At 36.2% G+C, this 19,558-nt stretch overlaps 3 protein-coding genes across 5 annotated transcripts; 1 reads left to right on the forward strand and 2 right to left on the reverse strand.

Moving 5' to 3' along the window:
- Nucleotides 1-298: 298 nt before the first annotated feature.
- Nucleotides 299-6,925, reverse strand: LOC141898834 (cilia- and flagella-associated protein 251-like). 2 transcript variants are annotated; one of them, XM_074784953.1, is made up of 23 exons: nt 6,819-6,925; nt 5,748-6,517; nt 5,557-5,665; nt 5,203-5,349; nt 5,015-5,121; nt 4,733-4,928; nt 4,356-4,433; nt 4,022-4,266; nt 3,872-3,940; nt 3,671-3,742; nt 3,459-3,588; nt 3,318-3,373; nt 3,153-3,212; nt 2,856-3,075; nt 2,591-2,764; nt 2,369-2,512; nt 2,195-2,277; nt 1,979-2,120; nt 1,811-1,902; nt 1,589-1,717; nt 1,016-1,212; nt 796-933; nt 299-601 (listed from the first exon to the last, which is right to left on the reverse strand). In XM_074784953.1, exons 2-23 carry the CDS (start codon nt 6,503-6,505, stop codon nt 366-368), a joined length of 3,582 nt encoding a protein of 1,193 aa, XP_074641054.1. In that variant the 5' UTR covers nt 6,506-6,517; nt 6,819-6,925; the 3' UTR covers nt 299-365. The 2 variants fall into 2 exon arrangements, with proteins under 2 accessions (XP_074641054.1, XP_074641055.1); XM_074784954.1 differs by lacking the exon at nt 6,819-6,925 and adding an exon at nt 6,670-6,756.
- Nucleotides 6,926-7,323: 398 nt separating this feature from the next.
- On the reverse strand, nt 7,324-16,429 carry LOC141900842 (palmitoyltransferase ZDHHC8B-like). Of its 2 annotated transcripts, XM_074787889.1 has the most exons (10): nt 16,300-16,429; nt 15,301-15,585; nt 14,986-15,107; nt 14,447-14,604; nt 14,190-14,362; nt 13,963-14,065; nt 13,790-13,881; nt 13,558-13,702; nt 13,249-13,266; nt 7,324-10,905 (listed from the first exon to the last, which is right to left on the reverse strand). In XM_074787889.1, exons 2-10 carry the CDS (start codon nt 15,387-15,389, stop codon nt 10,159-10,161), a joined length of 1,647 nt encoding a protein of 548 aa, XP_074643990.1. In that variant the 5' UTR covers nt 15,390-15,585; nt 16,300-16,429; the 3' UTR covers nt 7,324-10,158. The 2 variants fall into 2 exon arrangements, with proteins under 2 accessions (XP_074643990.1, XP_074643991.1); XM_074787890.1 differs by lacking the exon at nt 13,249-13,266.
- On the forward strand, nt 16,403-19,431 carry LOC141900843 (xylose isomerase-like). The gene is made up of 12 exons (XM_074787891.1): nt 16,403-16,635; nt 17,166-17,242; nt 17,320-17,392; nt 17,472-17,613; nt 17,697-17,944; nt 18,037-18,132; nt 18,224-18,307; nt 18,388-18,443; nt 18,535-18,711; nt 18,793-18,895; nt 18,997-19,151; nt 19,232-19,431. Exons 1-12 carry the CDS (start codon nt 16,551-16,553, stop codon nt 19,313-19,315), a joined length of 1,380 nt encoding a protein of 459 aa, XP_074643992.1. The 5' UTR covers nt 16,403-16,550; the 3' UTR covers nt 19,316-19,431.
- Nucleotides 19,432-19,558: the final 127 nt, after the last annotated feature.

Genomic DNA, 19,558 nt, shown 5'->3' on the forward strand with positions numbered 1-19,558 from the left:
GTTTAGTTTCACGATCGGATATTTTCACAAACCATATCCGGTTTGTATAAGCCCATCCAATTATAAAAAGCTTACCACCAACGATTAGATAACTAACTACTGAGGTGAAGCCTGGATGATCAATTACTCAGAAGACAATGCGTTCAAATTTTAAGGGTAAGGTACTCGCTGCTGATAGGAAATTTCGTCGATAACCGAAGATATCTCGTGATCAACGTGATTCAATATCGTGTTATGATTTTTAACGACTAATATTTTATATTTACACAAAATCATTAAAACAACTTAGATGATTATAACAATATTATTCACATGTGTATGGACGGGTATAAATATCACATTATTGATTATATCGTACATGTTTATTATGTACATGCTTGTTGTTCGGCTATGACGTCCAGAACATCTGCCGCGTTTAATGAAAGTCCGAGCATTTCTGACGCGAATAACTCAGCGGTAATGTCCTGCGGTAGGAATTCATCTAACGTTTCAGCTGCATTTGAAGCATCAAATTCCTGCAGTTCACTAGTGCCGCCCTCGGGATTAAAACCTAATAATGTCGTCAAATATTCGGCCAATTCATATTCTGTCATATGCTCTCCTAGAAAAGAATACATATATATATATATATATATATAAACTTGTTAAAGAACGCTATGTGGTTAACCGAAATATTTTCTAAAGATTAGATTTTTTGGTAAAATCTGTGTTAATCTTGATGAATAAATCAAGCCAGACTTTTCATAGTATTTGATTTGTATTTCATATGAAGTTAGTTCATTTTAATAATGTTACCTCTGCTCTGTAGCATGTCCAAAAGATCTGCTCTTTCAACAGCAAATTGTCCACTATTGGCAGGAATACCGAGCGTTTCGAACGCCCAACGAAGTTTGTCAGGAGATAATCCGAAAGCAGGCCGATGATTGACATACACTGAAAAATTTCGATGGACGAACATTTGCAATAAAACGGTTTATACAGAATTATAGAAATGACTATGAAATAGTATACGTACATTTGATAAATTCGCCGAGATCAATATCTTGAACATATTTTCCAGTCTCGACGTATTTGCTGTATTTCACTTCATTGATCATATCTTGAACCTCTTGTTCAGATGGGTAATAACCCATAGCACGCATGACGAATGGTACTTCAGAAAGAGCTATCTTCGTGGAAACTATTCTTGTATCCATTGTATCTACACCTTGACTATAAATTACAAACACAACAGTCAGTACATTGTATCAGAGCCTTATCATTTGTGGCCAAAAGACCCAGCTCAAGTGAATCAGGGTGGCGCCACTTTCCGCCAATTTACAAATCCCAGAGTTTTCCCGTATTTTTCCATGAGATTACACAAAATTTGATGAGAGAAACAGAGAAATTTCTAGGTTTAAAATGTTACAATTTTTTCATTTTTCATTGAATTGCGTATTGATAAATAGCATTATCCGAATTCCCGGAGTTTCCTGGTTTTTGGTAAAATTTGTCATATTTGTCTCCCTTTCCCTGAATTTTTCTAGATTTTTCTGATTCCCTGAGTTTTCCAGATCAATGGCCATCCTGTAAAAGGTTTTCCTTTTACCTTCTGAGTTGGGCGTAATAGAAGTAATCTTCTAATTCGGCGAAAAGTTCTCCATCTCTTCCGCCATCCAACAGGCCGTAAAACGGTATCAAATCTTTTCCACCTAAACTCGACTGGGCTTCCAACACTCTGTCAAACAGAAATATAAATTGGCCACAACTGTTAAAACAAATACATATGAACTGAAAAGATGAAAGAAATCAACGAGAATTTGAAGCTTACTCTAGATTAGTGTCCCACATGTGAACGGAAGCATCTGAACCACCAGCTGTGAAGACATATCTACCATCATAACTACACGCTAAATTAGAGACCTATAAGAAACAACTAATTGATCAGTTAAATCATGTATAGATAAATATCTCGTACATATCTAAGTGATACACATACCCCATTTGGATGAGCGATTAGAGCCATTGAGTTGTGTGGATTTCCATCCAGCGGTAGAACGTGCAAACCAACTTTATCACGAGTGTTATAAACCATATATCTCTTATCGTTAATCTCATCAGCAGTTGGTAAAATCAATATTCTGTAAGACGAGAAACATTGTTGTTGTCAACATTGTTATCTTTAAAGTTAGTGAAATATAAGAGCGATACTTACTTTTCTAAAGGTGAAGCGTATGTTGGTCCTAATAATGTTTTTCTGCACATTTTTGTCGTCGAATTGTAAAGTTTCAGCTTGAACTGTAAAAACGTATGGAATACATACAAACTGTTCTCTATCGAGTAGATGAAATACTCAATGAATATTGGTTATTTCATTGTCTTCAATTACCTGATCATTTGCTGTACAGATAAACTGTTCTTTAGTAATAGGGGGATACCATGACATACAGAGAGGATGAGCGCTTTGCTCGATACGGTCAGAAGCCAACACCTTCAGGTCGTCTTTCGAACTGTCTTCAAGATTGTATTCAATCTGATATACGATAGAAATTGATGAATCGATGTACATTCGTTAGCTATCTGATGCAATAATGAGGTATTGTGCACTTACCAGGAATCTGTCATCTCCTAATGAAAGCAGACGTGGTTTACCGTTATCGAGTTGTGTTCCGAACAAAACATCTCTGATTTCTTTGTAATGCGCCCGATTTCTGCCCAAATACAACCACGGTTCCCCTTCGCGGTGTTTCGATCGCTCGAACACCGATAAAGTGAACTCGGCATCCTGAAATATGAGAAATTTATCTATGACTTTACAACAACAGAAAGATATCGTATGCCTCGGTACTAAAATCAAACGATGATTATCTACGTACAGCAACAGCGAGATATTGGGAATCATGACTGAAAACCAGTTTTGTTACGGCATCATGTGAATAATGGAATGGGTTTTGAACTTCATCCGCTAACGTGAGACTGTCTAAAATTCTTACAGTTCCATTTGTGAAACCGACAGCCAAGTAAAATCCTTTTGGATCAAAAGCACAACATCTAATGCATTGTCCTCTATCGAAATAGCGAGATGCGACTGGTTTTCTGAAATTTGAATATCAACATTTTGATTAGACGAAAACAAGTAACTGCTAATATTTTACTCATTAAATGATGCTTACTTTCTGACATAATCCCAGACTTTTAACAGTCCAGAGTAACTTCCAATGACCACGCGTGAACTGAAATTATATGATTACATAGGGTTTTAGTGCAATCGGACTGAATGATATAAAACTGTTGCAGATTAGGCAGGTTTTACTAAACCTTATTTAGAGAATACTTACTCTGATGGATGTGTTGCTAATGCGTGTACAGCGCTATCGTGATCTCTGTGAATAATCTGAGTGAAAACATCAAAAATAGTTTTCGTAAGAAACAGACTGGTGTAATATTAATGTCGTTAACTCGTGAGCAGATGAACTTACATCAATAACCGTTCCATCCGTCGTCACATGAGCATAAATAGCAGCAGAAGATCCAACCACAAAATCTCTGATAAAGAACTGTTTCGCAGATATTGTAGCATCGGGCGGATATTGAGTGTCTTCGCGCTTCCTACAAAATTCAGCAATATTATTCGTTCATTGTTTTTTCTTTCGTTTATCGATAGATTTGATGGAGCATGTATGTTACTTACAACACGAGATCGAAATCTGGTAAATATGCAAATGACAGAGCATTAACGGGACCTACATTGAAATCCTGATACCTACAGAGATCGGATATAAACAATGTTAGTAATGAATCGATTGAAGTGCGCTATGTAAGAAAATAAACTACTATTATCATTGATTATGATTATTATTATCATTATAATTACATCACATACTAAACTTACCAGTTTACAAGTTTTAATGTCTGATCAAAATATTTCACATGACCCAATGCATCCCCTGTCACAAGGAACCTAAAAGTATGAATGTTTTCATCACTATGATTATCTCATTCTAACGTGACTAATTAACATTATTCAGTTTTCATCAAATACCTGTCGGTTGTAGTCAAAACGGTGATCGCTTTGTCTTGAATTTTAACCAGTTTCAACGCCTTTTTATCGGGAGATGATTCCGGTGATGGTTTTATATTTTCCCAGACTACGAGGTTTCCGAGTGATGTCGCGGTCAGTGCTCTCGAGCCTCCCTTTTGAAACACTGATTGGCTGTATTTTCCAACTGGTTTGTTGAAATCTTTATCAGATAAAGCCGGAGCGTAGTACACTAATTCTCCATTTTTCTGAATTCAGAATGGATACATTTTCTACACGAGATACCAAAGTAATTTCAACGAATAAATAACGAATTAATTAAAGAATTAAGACTTACATAAGAGTAGAATATGATTTGTGATTCATTGTTTGAAACCAATTGCGTCGAATCATCAGGATTGAATAACACATATGTCTGCAAACACATTAAACATATTTCCAGTGAAACTTTTATTTCACCAGGCGCGTTGGAAGCAATGTTTTATCGCTGCGGCCAAATACCGATTTTGGACAGATTATTAATATTGCCGCGGCAAATCAACTTAATTTCTTCAAAAACGTGGTATTCAAAGAAAAAAAAACGTCATTCATTCAATTGTTGCCACGGCTTTCACCGCAGCAGTCGCTGTACTTCCAACGCCACTGTTCACATTAACAAAAGTTATAACTTAATTCGAATTCGTAAAAATCATGAAATAGTGTTGATTTTCTTACTTGCAATCCATATTTCGGATCTATTTCAGTTTTATGCATAGGTGTATTTTCACCATTCGTCCAGTCCCATAATGCTAATGTCTGCACACCTTGTTTGTCAGGTACGGACAAAGTGGCGAGATATTTAGCATCATTTGTAATCGCCATCGATACGATACCTCCGTCTGCCGGTTCAAACATTGTTCTTACTGGCATTCTAAAAATAGTAAACCAAAATATGAGATTGAAATATCAGCGATGGCAACAGATTTTGATTATATTTGATATATAACGGGCTCTTACCCAGTTTGTGAATCCCAAATTATCAGTATATTATCACCGGTGCCTTTATCAGCTGTAGCGAGCCAACGTTTATCTTCACTCACACACGTGCAACTAATCGGGTTCGACTAAAAAATTAATCACCAATTTTCAGCAAGATCTCGATAAGAAGGAATTCATCGTTTAAAAGTGTTTTTATTTTTACGTACATGTCCCTGCAGCAGTCTCTGTGTATTGTACTCTATATCATACAGGACACCGGTATGAGCTACAACATACATGATTCTCTTACTGTTTCCATCTGTTATATTCAATACCGGTATATTGATGTTCATACCGAACGACCAAACCATATTCTACAAAACAAACAGATAATTAAAGATTGAAATCCAAGTATTTCGCAAGCCACAAATATTTGATATTCAGGTGCCAGTTTATTTAATTAACTATAAGGACCAGTTGCTCAAAATTTGGTTTATTAAGTTAACTTTCAGTTATTCCGATGCAGTTTTAATCTTTAATATGTCATTTTTCAAATGTGACCATAAATTAGCCGTACGTACCAATGCATTCATACCGCGTTCTGAAGGAATAAGAAACTCTGATTGGTCCGGTGTTTTGCTCGGGGCTGGTGGTGCACTCGGAATATTAATCCCAGTCTCTTCTGGAGACCTGAATATCAAAACATCGATAATAAATTAGTTCAAATAGAGAAGTAATGAACATGTTGAATATCGATCTAGTTCGTTTGTACCTGGGTGGAGCACTGGGAGTTTTTGGAAGGGATACACCTGATGATGGACATGGAGATGAAAATGAAGGTGGTTGCGCTGGTGATTGTGGAACATCATCAGCCAACTGGTTAGCAGGTGTCTGGTCATCTGGTGTCTGTTCAGCAGGTGTCTGTTCAGCAGGTGTCTGGTCATCTGGCGTCTGTTCAGCAGGTGTCTGGTCAGCAGGTGTCTGGTCATCTGGTGTCTGTTCAGCAGGTGTCTGTTCAGCAGGTGTCTGGTCATCTGGTTTCTGTTCAGCAGGTGTCTGGTCAGCTGGTGCCTGTTCAGCAGGTGTTTGGTCAGCTGGTGTCTGTTCAGCAGGTGTCTGGTCAGCAGGTGTCTGGTCAGCTGGCGTCTGTTCAGCAGGTGTTTGGTCAGCAGGTGTCTGGTCAGCTGGTGTCTGTTCAGCAGGTGTCTGGTCATCTTTCCCTTCAGCTCCATTATTTGATGCATTAGTGTTCTCAGTTTGCAATTCACTATCATCGACCTCTCTCTCCTCATTTTCAGTTTCATCTACCTGATCACTTGCAGTTACTGCTGTTTCCTCATCTTCGTCAACAGCATCTATGACTTCAGCAGAAACTTTGTCTTCTAACTGACTTGTATTTGTAGCATCACTCGCTTCAGTAGTTTCTACATTTTTTAATTTGGCAACTGAATTCTCTTCTATCTGATCAGCATCATTAGACGAATTTGTATTTTCTGCGGTCACCTCCGGTTTATTTTCAGGGTCTGACATCCTTAATGAATCCTGTAGCATTTAGAAAATAGTCAGAATTTATGTTGCATACTGTCTACTGACGAGAGTAAGATGTAGCCATTATTGGCTATTTTATTCATTAAAAAAATACAGCAAAATCTGCAATCAGAGGAGACTTTTTAAGACGATATAGCTAGACCTACCTAGTCAAATGTTGACGTTGTCGTTGTGTATTAAGAGTAGTAAGAAGACAACACAAATGATTTTGGATTTTTGTTGTTGTTGTTTTTGGACATTAAACTAAAGAAAAATATAATTCATTGTATGGCACACGAAGAATAAAGTGAAATACCTATTAGTTCAGTTAATTTACCAGTGCTGTATTTCTGTATCGTGTCAAAGATAAGAATTTAGTCTCTAGAGTCGAATTTATTAACGAAAAACCTCAGTACTAGCAGTGTATGGCGTCAATCATTCCCATAGAAACCGTTAGTGCTGCCACAGTGGTAACTTGCATGCCAGAGTAAGCATCGGTTCAAGGGATTCGAGTGGGGTTCGAACCGCATAGCTGTACTCGCGTGCCAGTGTCAAGCGACCTGTTCTGTACTCGCTAGCCACTGTAAGCGACCTGGCTAACGGAGTGACGTTCGAATCCCATAAACTAGGCGTAAAAAAAAGTAGCTCAACGGATTCGAACCCCAGTGCACGACACACGCAGTAATCAGTTAACAACGAGACTGAGTGTTAGTTAATAATAATAATAATAATACTGAAGAATCTATTGCGTTCCTTTCATTAAAGAGTCTAAGTCTATATTGCATGTACAATGTTTATTACATTAAATACATTATATCTCTATTTACAGTCTCTATATTCAAATATCGATCAGGAGTTCATCTATCATAGCTATAAATTATAAAAATGTTCAATTTAGCAAAAAGATTTTTTTTGTTCTTCAGAACATCGGCTAAGCGTTTAAACTCACAACTACAGCGCGTGATTAATCATTATATAGCCCATATAAACAGACTTCCCTTATTATTAATTAAAGGTAAATTCTACTTATCATACGTTATAAAGTTTGTTATACCTTTCAAATTTTTGAATACACTTTCTTCACAATATTCTTTCTAAAAAAAGCAACTCAATAAAATACAATTGATCATATAATGCCCACACAAAGAATACATCAATGAGCACCAAGTGGGAAAGTGGTGGAATTTCTGACGTAGGCAAGCCAAGCAATTAATTCATAAATCTATTGAATTCAATATCAATAAGTAAAAGATTTTGAATTTAAAAAAAAATGATAATAAATACGTACATTGAAATAAATTAACTTAAGTTCCAGTGGTTGCGGGTGAATCTATGAACTAACCGACACCGCTTGCTTGTTTTGAAACTGGATGGCAAAAATATAATATATAACTGTTTACCGAAAGTGAAACTGTACATGAAATAACTTGAAGAGAAAAAAGTAATAAAATTGTCATCCGTTTGAAAATTAACGCAAGAAGAAAATTTGTGAGCCATTCGAGTTAATCCATATTCAAAAAAGAACCCCATTTAAAATGAAAATCAGATATCGGGGGTTTAGATCGAGTTCTACGGAGAGAACAATTCAAACTGGGTCAGTTCATTTGAAATGTGGTAACCGTAGTTATCACCTCGGTTAAGGATTAATCTTCGATACCCAGCCTAAAAACAGACCGGGCGGGATTCCATTTTGTTTCAATCACAGAACCTTTATACTTGAACCATATACATACGTAAATTTTACATATATACAAATCCGTTCATTGATGGAGTTTTATTTCAATCAATTATCGGAAACTATTATTTCATTATTTCACAAGTCCAACAATTTTGCTAAAAGTGTGTGGCCTTTAAATAAGCAAACACTTAATACAGTTCGATTTGAAATGAACCATTCCCTGCAATTGATGATCTACACTGAACTTGGTGAAGTTTTTAAAAGATAAACTGAGCTTCTCTAAAGAGACTGTGAATTATCATTGATTACTTTACTGGCAGGGGTTCATTTTAGACTTTAGTTCGAAATCTATGAGTAATGGTGTTTAACTTAACGTATTGTCGAGTGAAATATACTGTATATTGTATAATAACAAGAAAATATAAATATATATATATATATATATGTGCTGTTTATGTATACGCTCCAATCTATTTATATATGTATATCTTCATTCATATGGCATGTACATTTATAAAAGACAACAGACAATAATTGATAAGTTATGAATTTTTCACTCTTTATATAGAATATAGTTACATAGTGCGTGCACCCTTTTTAAATATGATATGTATGTACACAAATTATCCCCTCTCAAACTTTGTTCAAACGCAGATCAGCAAGTAGTACCTTCCCTATAATCCAATTTCACTGCTGTGGACCGATTACTGGAGATTACTGGATCATTGAACTTCAAAGACCGAAAAGACTTAATCAACAATTCTCGGATAAGATTTCGTATGTTCTGTTATGCACCTCATTCAAAGGTCCTTTACTTTGTCAAAATGAACAAACTTCAGCACGTTACAGAATCAGGAAAACATCTAGGAATGTCTACACATTTCATATTTTATGATATAAATCACAAAATATGAATCAATTTGAATACAATTTTCCGTACTAAAGAAACTGGCTTAAAATCCCTGCTCTAGTTCAGAAAATTAACAATTATTCTACAAGGAAACATTCACTATTCAATCGCTCGTTCTACTACTATCACGACAATTATCAGTCTAAACAAACAATGTTAGATATGAAGTTTGTTCCTGTCGGTACATGACTATAGCGAGTACAATATACATAATACTTTTTAAGGCATCGTTCAAGAATTGTTTTTTGTCCACATTATCGATTAGTACAGACGTTGTGTGAAGTTTCTGTTTAAAATGGCTCAAGAGTTAAAACAAACGTACACTCAGCAACAACTTCTATCAATCAAACACAGATACACTGATACCATACTGAATTCGATGTACGTATCTGTACCTATTCATATGAAAACATTCTCACCAAAGAAACATTTCGAAAGGTTCATTCCACAGTGGTTTTAGATAAAGACCCGTGCTGAGTACTATGCATGCATTTCCACTCCCAGTTTCTTAAGATTAAAAATTAAGGATAAACATCATCGCCCAAACTGTAAACCTAGATCCGGGCTGTACGCTTTACATTCAAGCTTTGTGTATTGACATTTCGATAGATGCGATTGTCTATCTCTTTATAATGTTATTGAACACACGATATGAAAAGAAGCGATTTATCTACAGTTCTTAACAGTAAATTTACAATTACGATTCAATGATCATGAAGTGTTTCATAACAAATTATAACATGATATCTATCTATCAATCTATCAATCTATCTATTTTCTATTAACGAATAATTGGCCGCGGTGAGCATATATAATATACTTTAAGAATTGTAGAATTTCAAAATCCCTGAAACTACAGAACAGAGATCTGAAATTACTATAACAATACATCATCTAACACCAGTCAGAGTTTCTACTCAACATACAAATACTTGCAGAGGGGTTCCGGGCTTGAGGGTACACACCTCGGGTTAACGGAGAGCATATACAAAATCACAGATAACAAAAATAGTTTTCACAATCGAATAACTACAAAGCCGGCAACGTCTGTGAGTTGGGGGAACTCGACTACACCGATATTTCATAACTCGATCCATTTATATTCAACGAACTGCCGGCGCCACCTGTGCCTCGGCGTTGACTAGACGCCGGTTGCTGCTGAATCCTTCGACTTTGCTCTCTTCCCTTCACGTCGACCGTATCCGACATTTCCAACGCCTTCACGAACGATATCGGTCGTTTGGCATTGCTATCCGAGACGACCGCGTACGCGCCCATCGTACGCGCTAACTGTCCCTCGCTGGCGCTCGTTTTCGACCGAAAGTCGCTCGGACGTCCGTGAAACGGTTGCGATGACGTATTGAACGCATCAGCAGTGTATCGTACGTCAGACGGATACTGATCCATCGTCCGTATGTTATCGCGACTCCCCGATCGATTGCGATGATAGTCTCGCGTTACGTATCCACCCAGCTGTGACCGGTCCGCCGTCGCCGGGCTGTTTATCGCGCCACTAGGTGGCGCCACTTTGCGACCGACGTGTACGCTGATCGGCGATGCCGACGATAGAATATCCGCAGATTTCGATCGCGTCGGCGATCGAGTGTTGGAAGCGTAAACGACGGCACGCGGATAATGAATCCTCGGTGATTCGTCGTGTTGCTGAATCGGTTGTTTATAATGGTATTGCGCTGTACCGTGACTCGAATCGTACAGATTCGTGTACGAATCAGTTTTAGTCGTCGGCGATGGTTGACAATCTTGGCCCAAACTCTGCATGTTGTCGTCCTCGTCCAGCGATAAACTTCGCTGCATCTGTAAGACGGAAATATAGAAATAATGAAAACGTACGAAAAACAATGCGTATAAACAACAACTTGCGATATAAAACCATCGGTCAAAGATCGTAAATAATTCTCATGGTTGGAAACATCACCAGAATTTATACAACATATCGATATCAATTTACATTTAACACATGTCATTCCCAGCACACAAATTACTCAAAGTGCGCTGATCTTGCAGAAACAATACGTTCAAAAATCATGCAGTATTTGTGTTATGACATGAGAAATAACACAGATCTTTTGATCTTCGTTAACAACAGTCATTGAAACCGCATAAATAACATACTTTACATATTTGTCGACATTGTTTCCGAGATAAACATTTGACCCCCGAGAGGGAGGACTAAAGATGTTAGTTACTGACACAGTGAATATTTGTGCCTATGGTAGAGTACACATGTGCAATGACACCTAATTTTCCAAAAATCCAACCGATTCATAGAAATGAAATACAAATATGATAGGCCTATGTATGACATGATTTTATATCAATTTTGTACAATGTGTATGATGTGTATTGTGATCGTAATTACATACATCCACACGGCTGCATACCATCTATCCCGGTGACATTTTTGAATTATAAAAAAAATCCAAAGCTCTACTTTCTTGATTGATGAAGACATTCGTTGAAATTGATTTGGTTTCATGCAATTACCTGCATTCAATTAACGACAACACGTATGAAAAACACTGGGATAGACGAATGCTTAGACACACTAGCTGCGGTTATAATATCAACATATCTTAGTGTATAGTAAAAAGTGAAACAATGTATTTATCAAGGCAAGGAACCTTGTCTAGAAAGGACTGCCTCACATCTGGTTCTGATGATAAGTCGCCCGTCTCCTGCTAAAAAATACAGATATTCTTTTTATACTTTCTCCAAAACCGTGCGAATTTTCAGTGCGATGACCAAACCAAAAAGAGTACACCCGGATTATCATCAAATACCCCGCATTCATTCAGTTCAGATGAGGGAAGGAGGTTCTTAAATATTTACTGATGTCATAGAACGCTACGTATGTCGGGTATAGCTGATAATACAGGTGTTCAATAGGAAACTATGATACCAACGTTCACCCACTGAAAAGAAACATCACTGAACATTTTGCTAATTGCAGATAGTCAGTAATTCTACTATTTCCATAACCAGAAGGTCATATTTTAAAAAGCTAATTACTGTGTCTTCGCGTACAAGTATTTTATTATACAGTAGACTCAAAATACTGAATTAGGATCGATTGCGGCAAATATTGCAGCAAGGAATCTAGACGAGTGCTGAGTGAGTCTGAGTCTACTGCATCTCAAACAAATGAATTTCAGTAAAAAGTTCATTTACATTTAATTCATTGAATATAAGCATTATTATTATATAAGCAGCGTTAGATGAACTGATAATAAATCGTTAAAGCAAAACTGTAGCCATAATTCAACAAAAAAATCAATTTTTAGTCACATGTTAAGATTAATGGTTTGTACAAAATAAAGCTTTCGCAGATACATTATTCTGATATAAGCTTTCAATGCCCAATCATCATCTCGATATCTGCGTTTCTGTTGGAAAACATGCAAAAATACTTCAAAATTATATACCATTTGAGTAAGAAATATAACAGTTTCATAGGAAATAAAAAGAATTCCGCCAAGGATATCTTATCCGAAATAATTTTTCAAAAATATTTCAAAACACAATGGACCGGTTTTCACGTAATCTATATCATATATACACAAACACAATACGTTAGAATAAAATTTGGTTTGGTTGTTTTTTTAAGGGAAAGGACGCGATAAACAACAGCAAGAATAGGATTGGAAGGACAGAAAACTTTTAAATTTAAGATAAGTCTAGGATGATTCTATCCTACATCTAAATTCTGACAGAATATTTCATGGTATTCATAGTTCTACAGCTAAATTTGATGTCCTAATTACTATAAAAGAATATTTTCAATCTTCCTTACCATATTAATCAGGTCACTGAACTAATGGATGATTGCTCAGAATAATGTAATAATGACAAATGTTATTGAAAACTATCGAAAAAAGCTACGAAATTAAATTTCCAACTACACAAATGTTCATTAGATACACACACATTTTATTATCAAATATCACATATTACTAATTGTCAGTATTTTTAGTGCCAGAAAATATTATTTTTTCTTATGTTATTTAGAATAAACAACAGTGAAAGCCAGCCAAAAGGTATTATATATGTATAGTATTTATGTATGTATATATATATATATGTATATAAGGATAAGATTTACTTGGCATTTTGATAATGTGGTCAGGTCATTAAACTTAACTTCTGTTCCTCGAGTTCCTGGAAGTATACAGAATGCCAAATTGAATTAAATCAGTTGTCATTCTCATATTTCCACAACTATAAAATCGCGCTAATAAACGCCGAATATCCTTCATTCTTTAGACAACTGAAACAAGCTTTTCCTTCCTGATTGAGACACATAAAATTCTCATTCAAACGAGGAAGACACATCATATTTACAAGTCAAATATGTACACTAGGAAGTATGAAACCTAGCAAATCGCGGATACTTTTTCAAACAATTACATGGTAGTTATTGTTAAGGATAGCGTCGAGTGCAAGACCTACCTTATTATAGGTGTGTGAGTTGGATTTTTTTTGTATGCCATTGCTGTTATCCATATATATTTTAACATCATTCGCTGAAGCAGTGTAAGCTATTCTAGATGAATCTAAGTTTACTATGTAGGCCTTTGAGGTTCGTCCGGCCAATCTGCAAATACATGACATACAATACCGTGAATGATTTCATTAAAACCCCTCATATTTAAAACTGAAATACCGCGTTAAGTAGACTTACCTCGGCCAGAGCGGTCCGCAAAGAGCAAATCGACAATTAAGCATACATCCCCTGGTGAAAGGGTTGTGTCCACCACGGAATTTACCGGTGACCTAATTAAAAAATAAATTTGGATAAGAATAAACCTTACAATAAACTATTCAGTCAATCAGGTAAATGAACTGAAGAGATACCTGTTCATTGGTCGTTCTACCACGAGACACCAGCACCATATGAAAACCAGTTAATCCACAAATCGGTACAATTAACAAACCAATGATACACATCACACTCATACTGTAAAATAACTCGTCAAGGAAACGATAACCAGTGCAAACAACAGTTGAAATACAAATAGGAACAGAACTATCTCCATAATCATCATAACAAACGAGATCTACTGCATTTTGATAAAGGATACCATACAATGTTTTGAACAGAAACTAGATTTTCCTTGTGATCGAGGACGTAGACTAAACTTAAGGCAAATATACTCATCATGTGAATGGTTAACGAGATTAAAAACATGAAGAAAAATCGATAGTTTCTCCGTCCGACGCAGTTGTTCACCCACGGACAATGGTGATCAAAAGTCTACAAAACAAACGGTACAAATTTCAGATTTGAAGAAAGGAACACGCGATGCCACGACTACAGCTGCAATAATTTGACACTCACTTCGATACAAGTATTGCAGACGCTGCAATGCGAACATCTCGGTGGTCTATAAAACTGGCAAGTCGTGCACCATTTCATACGCACTGTTATACCGCTTATATCTATGTTTTTATACAGGGGAGCGCGAAAATCATCGTCTCTGACCTCATCATCGTGTGCTAAAAATTATAAACCATCAAATACTTTATTCATTTATATGTTTGGGCAAATGAGTTCAATATTGAATGCCTTTTGGTCTTAACAGTACAACACGAACAATATTTGACAGATTGAGGAAAACAAAACATCTGGGCCCCGTTTCATAGAATGGGTTTCAAAGTTACCCCCAACTTGGGTGAAAACCATCATAGTAATGATGAGAAACATAACTGACAAATTTCAAAATATTCCCAGGGATTATAGGTTGTTTCCTCAGACAGTTATGACCATGGACTTATCGTTTTAGGGTCCATGTTGCGACCAAAGACCGTGTTACTGTAATTCAACTTAATTTAGGCTAATTCAAACAGCTATCTATTGTTAAGGGCATAGGTGCTCACCTTTCGGATATGTTCCCGGATCCATGAACGTAGCCATGGCAAAATTTGCTATCACAAATATTGAAATTATTCCTTGGTATATCGGTATAGCTAGAGTGTAGACTAAAGCCAAATATGGACATCTGAAACATAAAATACTTTCCGCTGAAACCATTATCATCCAATCATCTGATTATATCTTTACAGACCCTATTTTGGATTTCAAAATCAGACCCTTTGGTACGTTCCCAGCAGGTATGACACAAATCCAATCAAATAAATACGAAGAACAATTCTCGATTTCAGTATCAAATAAGTCGAGTTTTAATCTCTTACCCGAATACAAAGAAGAGAACTGTAGCGCCGAGTAATAAACTCCATGCTACTGTAGCTGGTATTACTTTCGTAGAACATTTACATCCCATTCTGTCCGAACTGCTGTTTTATTATTCACACTATGTAAGTATCTGTTGTGACATTTTTCAATACTCGGTCAGGCCATCATTTCCAGCGGCCCCGCCGGAAAGGAAGCTTGAACTTTCTAGTCGAATGGCTAATGCTAGCTGATTCAATCACCGCAGTTTTTCAAATCCTAGTTTAGTTCGTCGATAGTTTCTTTACCTGTAAAAACGGACAACGATCTTTTAGTGGTAGATGAAATGAATTAACTTAACAAATTCACACTGCTGCACAAAATAAATTCGATGAAATTTAGGATCCCTGGCCCTCAGTAAGAATTTCATCGCAGGTAACTGGGCTTGACAGCTATGCTATTGCTGCCAGGTTCAAATCCTTTTTTCTTCCCTTTTTAACATGTAGGCCTAGGCTATGTATGTTTGAATGTCAGTAACAAACATTGTACTTATTTATACTGAATAAAGATTTGAATCACAATTTGCTCGGTTTCCCCCACTTAAATTTCCAAATTTCAAAACGTCAAAAAAGTTTATCTGAACCTTTTTTTGATTCGGTGATATTAAAGTTTACGAATGAAATGTATTTCTATTGAATTGAGAGGAATGGTGATTGTTGCAGGCGCAGGATGGATTATAGTTAGTGAATGAAAGTCAGCCATATCACTTATAGCAGGCTAATTCAAAGATGCTATCTGCATAAAGTCCATCTCAAAGTAAAGTTCAATTTAGAGTTGAGAATAGCAGAATGACATGAATGATTATCGAGAAAGAAGAAATCTTTCTTAGTTGAAACCTTGCTTGGGCTTGGCTTGGATTTTGTTGCAGAATCAGAAATGCAGTTTCTTCGTGTTTAAAAGTTGCACTCTCTAGAGCTTCTCAAATCGATCATCGCGTATAAATACAGCAATTTGAACAGTACCTTAGTAAATTCATACATGTATCTTTCAATGCATCCTATACTGTGGCGATAAAATTGAAATCTGGTCGGATTATTAGCGGTTTTTAATCGAGAAAAGAAGAGTCAACGATTTATATCCAGCCCAAAAATGGCGTAGGTGAAGGTCGATTCGGCTCCACGGCGCTAGATGGCGCCGGTGTGGACATCATCAGCTGACGGGTAAACCGAATGAATTTACAGAATTAAATCAAAAATCTACTGTGATCAGAGTCATGTCATCTTTTGCACCTACGTCAGATACTTCGAGTAAAGATAAGAGAAACGATGTATCGATGACTGCAGGTGAATTCTTTCCAAGTAAGTGTGTTAATTGTCAAAGGAAAGAGATCTTGACGGTCTCTTAGAGAGCGGTGGCAGCACGAGCCGGTTAAAATAAAGTGTCCTCTTGTTCCGGGCGGTGTAAGCGGGCTGTCTTACGTGCAAAGTTTTTGTCAGAAAAAGGTTTTGATAACATATATATTAGATAACTTATGTAGAGATAACTGGGTTATAGTTCGATTTAATTTTTAACAAATAAAAAAAGATATTGTAATAGCACCTATCATGGCTATAAGTTTTATATTTTTGGATATGTACAAATTAACTATCAGTATCAAAGGGGTAAAAGTTGTATAAAGGGAATCCGATTTGAAATCTATGTCTTTTTGAATTTCTACATCACATGTTCAGTAGACACACATGCATACTGTTTAATTGATTCATTTTAGTAATTTTCTGTTGTCCTTATTGATTGTCTTGAATGTTTTAAGATATTAGATCGGCTATAGCACCATTGAGCTTAGACTGGTCTTTAGTTGTTAGATTGGCTATTCAATATCATCTTTCAGATGTGTCTAAGATTGAATATAAACCTAATAGTGGTCCAGAAGATGTGCTATGTTTTAAACATTACAATGCCAAAGAGGTACGCAAGAAGATCAGTTGCAATTATTTTAATGTTGATTACCTGTTGTGTCACCAAATTATTATATGTAACCCTAGGTAATCCATGGTAAAACAATGGAAGATTGGCTGCGGTTTTCAGTTTGTTACTGGCACACATTCAGAGGAACAGGTAATGAAATAGTACCAAGTAAATAGAAGCCAGTTGCTACCATGACCAGCAGTAAAAAAACAATTACTATTTATTACAGGTGCTGATCCATTCGGCTTCCCAACTTTGGTTCGCCCATGGGATGATGGAACAAATTCTATGGAAAATGCCAAAAGAAGATTGAAAGCTGCGTTCGAGTTTTTCCACAAATTGGGAAATAAGTATTGGTGTTTTCATGATAGGTAAGTTATAGATTCATGTTAGTTTAGAATTTGATAAACGTTCTTATGGAAATTAATTTAAAAAAAACTTTATTCCTATTTAGGGATATTGCTCCTGAAGGAAACAACTTAGCCGAGTCGAACAAAAACCTTGAAGAAATTACTGATTTGGCATTGGAATTACAGAATCAATACGGAATCAAGTTGCTTTGGGAAACATGTAATTTATTTGCCCACCCGAGGTATATGAATGGTGCTATTACTAATCCTGATGCACATGTTGTTGCCTATGCTGGTGCTCAAGTTAAGAAGGGCTTAGAAACTGCTAAGAAATTGAGTTCTTCATGTTTTGGTGAGTTATTCCACAAGCACTTTCATGTTCACCAGTCAATCATTGCCGCAATAATAAAAAACAAACTGATTTTGTATTTCTCATATCCTTAGTTTTCTGGGGAGGAAGAGAAGGCTTCCATACTTTACTGAACACTGATATAAAGAAAGAATTGGATAACATGGCCAGTTTCTTTCGTATGGTTGTTGGCAAGTAACATTTCCTTGCAAATTACTTCAATCTTTGCGTTCGATTCTTCCCTTGGTTTAAATAATGTCTTCTGCGTGAAATCAATTACAGCTTATGCTGAGAAGATCGGATTCAAGGGACAGTTATTGATCGAGCCAAAACCGAAAGAACCTTCCAAGCATCAGTATGACTATGGTAAGATAGGCTCACTGATAATACCTTAACATTTAAATTCAACATAATTCATAATTCCATATAACACGTCTATCTTTCAGATGCTATGACAGTTATTGGATTTTTGAAGAATTACAATCTTGACAAACATTTCAAGGTATCGTATTAAAGGTATTCATGTTTGTATCTGAAAACAGGTTGATTTTTGCAAAGTTTTGTCTAACATTGTCTAGTCTCATTAATTGCAGGTAAATGTTGAACCAAACCACACCACTCTTGCTGGACATTGCTACGAGCATGATGTTATAATGGCGTCAACGTTTGGAATGTTGGGATCGATTGATTCAAATACTGGCTCTCCAGATCTCGGCTGGGACACAGATCAGTTTCCCATGGATGCAAAACTAACCACTGCAGTTATGCGGGTACATATCCAACCGAAAACTACACATGCTTAGGTTTTTAATGTGATTGTAAAATTGTATCTACTTAACGGTTTTATCCAGGTAGTAATAAAGCAAGGAGGTTTGCAGCCTGGAGGTTTGAATTTTGATTGTAAAGTGCGGAGGGAGTCAACAGATGTGGTTGATATGTTTGTATCACATATCGGTATGTTTCAGGAATCATTGATTATTCAATTGAAAATGTGTGGATACAATCATTCCCAATGACACGATCCTGGTACTAGTACAATGTATCTTCATTTCTAGGGGCAATGGATGCGTTTGCAAGAGGTTTGAAATCTGCTGTTAAAATGGGTGATGATGGAGTATTTGATCGCCGACTGAAGGAAAGATATCAAAGTTTTGAAACTGATATTGGTGCTAAAATTGCTGCTGGGACTTCTTCTTTAGAAGAACTTGAGGTACCTATGAATTAGCTGTGTAATCCATCAATTAGATCTTGGCACTAAAGATATTGAGCAGTTCTTTTCGTGTCTTACAGGATTACGTTATGGCTAATGGTGAGCCGAAAATGATTTCTGGGAAACAAGAGGAGCTGGAGATGATTTATAACTATTACGTCTAAGAATAATTCTTAGTTCACTATATGAACTATCTGTCCTCCGTAACTCTATCAAAATGTAATTCTGTCTGTGATTATCATATCGTATAATTTAGTCTACAAATTATTCTTACATTATGAAATAAAATTGTTAAAGTAAAATTAATTAACGTTAATTTAGCATTTTATGTTGGGATTCAAGATTTATGTATTTGCCATAGGAGTCAACTTATATTTTCATTTAACATGAAAATGCCCAAATAGTTA

This window comes from Tubulanus polymorphus, chromosome 2 (genome assembly GCF_964204645.1).
Source record: "Tubulanus polymorphus chromosome 2, tnTubPoly1.2, whole genome shotgun sequence".
NCBI classification, from domain to species: Eukaryota; Metazoa; Nemertea; class Palaeonemertea; order Tubulaniformes; family Tubulanidae; genus Tubulanus; species Tubulanus polymorphus.

Bases quoted from the DNA above. Each gene is read 5' to 3' on its own strand.
- LOC141898834 (XM_074784953.1), bottom strand. From the start codon at position 6,505: ATGTCAGACCCTGAAAATAAACCGGAGGTGACCGCAGAAAATACAAAT. The intron at 2,278-2,368 runs GTAATTGAAGAC...ACGTTTTTACAG, and splicing joins TCTGTACAGCAAATGATCAG to TTCAAGCTGAAACTTTACAA. The intron at 934-1,015 runs GTACGTATACTA...GAAATTTTTCAG, and splicing joins TCTCGGCGAATTTATCAAAT to TGTATGTCAATCATCGGCCT.
- LOC141900842 (XM_074787889.1), bottom strand. From the start codon at position 15,389: ATGGGATGTAAATGTTCTACGAAAGTAATACCAGCTACAGTAGCATGG. The intron at 15,108-15,300 runs GTAAGAGATTAA...TTTATGTTTCAG, and splicing joins GTTCTCTTCTTTGTATTCGG to ATGTCCATATTTGGCTTTAG. The intron at 14,363-14,446 runs GTGAGTGTCAAA...TTTGTTTTGTAG, and splicing joins TCTGCAATACTTGTATCGAA to ACTTTTGATCACCATTGTCC.
- LOC141900843 (XM_074787891.1), top strand. From the start codon at position 16,551: ATGTCATCTTTTGCACCTACGTCAGATACTTCGAGTAAAGATAAGAGA. The intron at 16,636-17,165 runs GTAAGTGTGTTA...ATCATCTTTCAG, and splicing joins TGCAGGTGAATTCTTTCCAA to ATGTGTCTAAGATTGAATAT. The intron at 17,243-17,319 runs GTACGCAAGAAG...ATGTAACCCTAG, and splicing joins AACATTACAATGCCAAAGAG to GTAATCCATGGTAAAACAAT.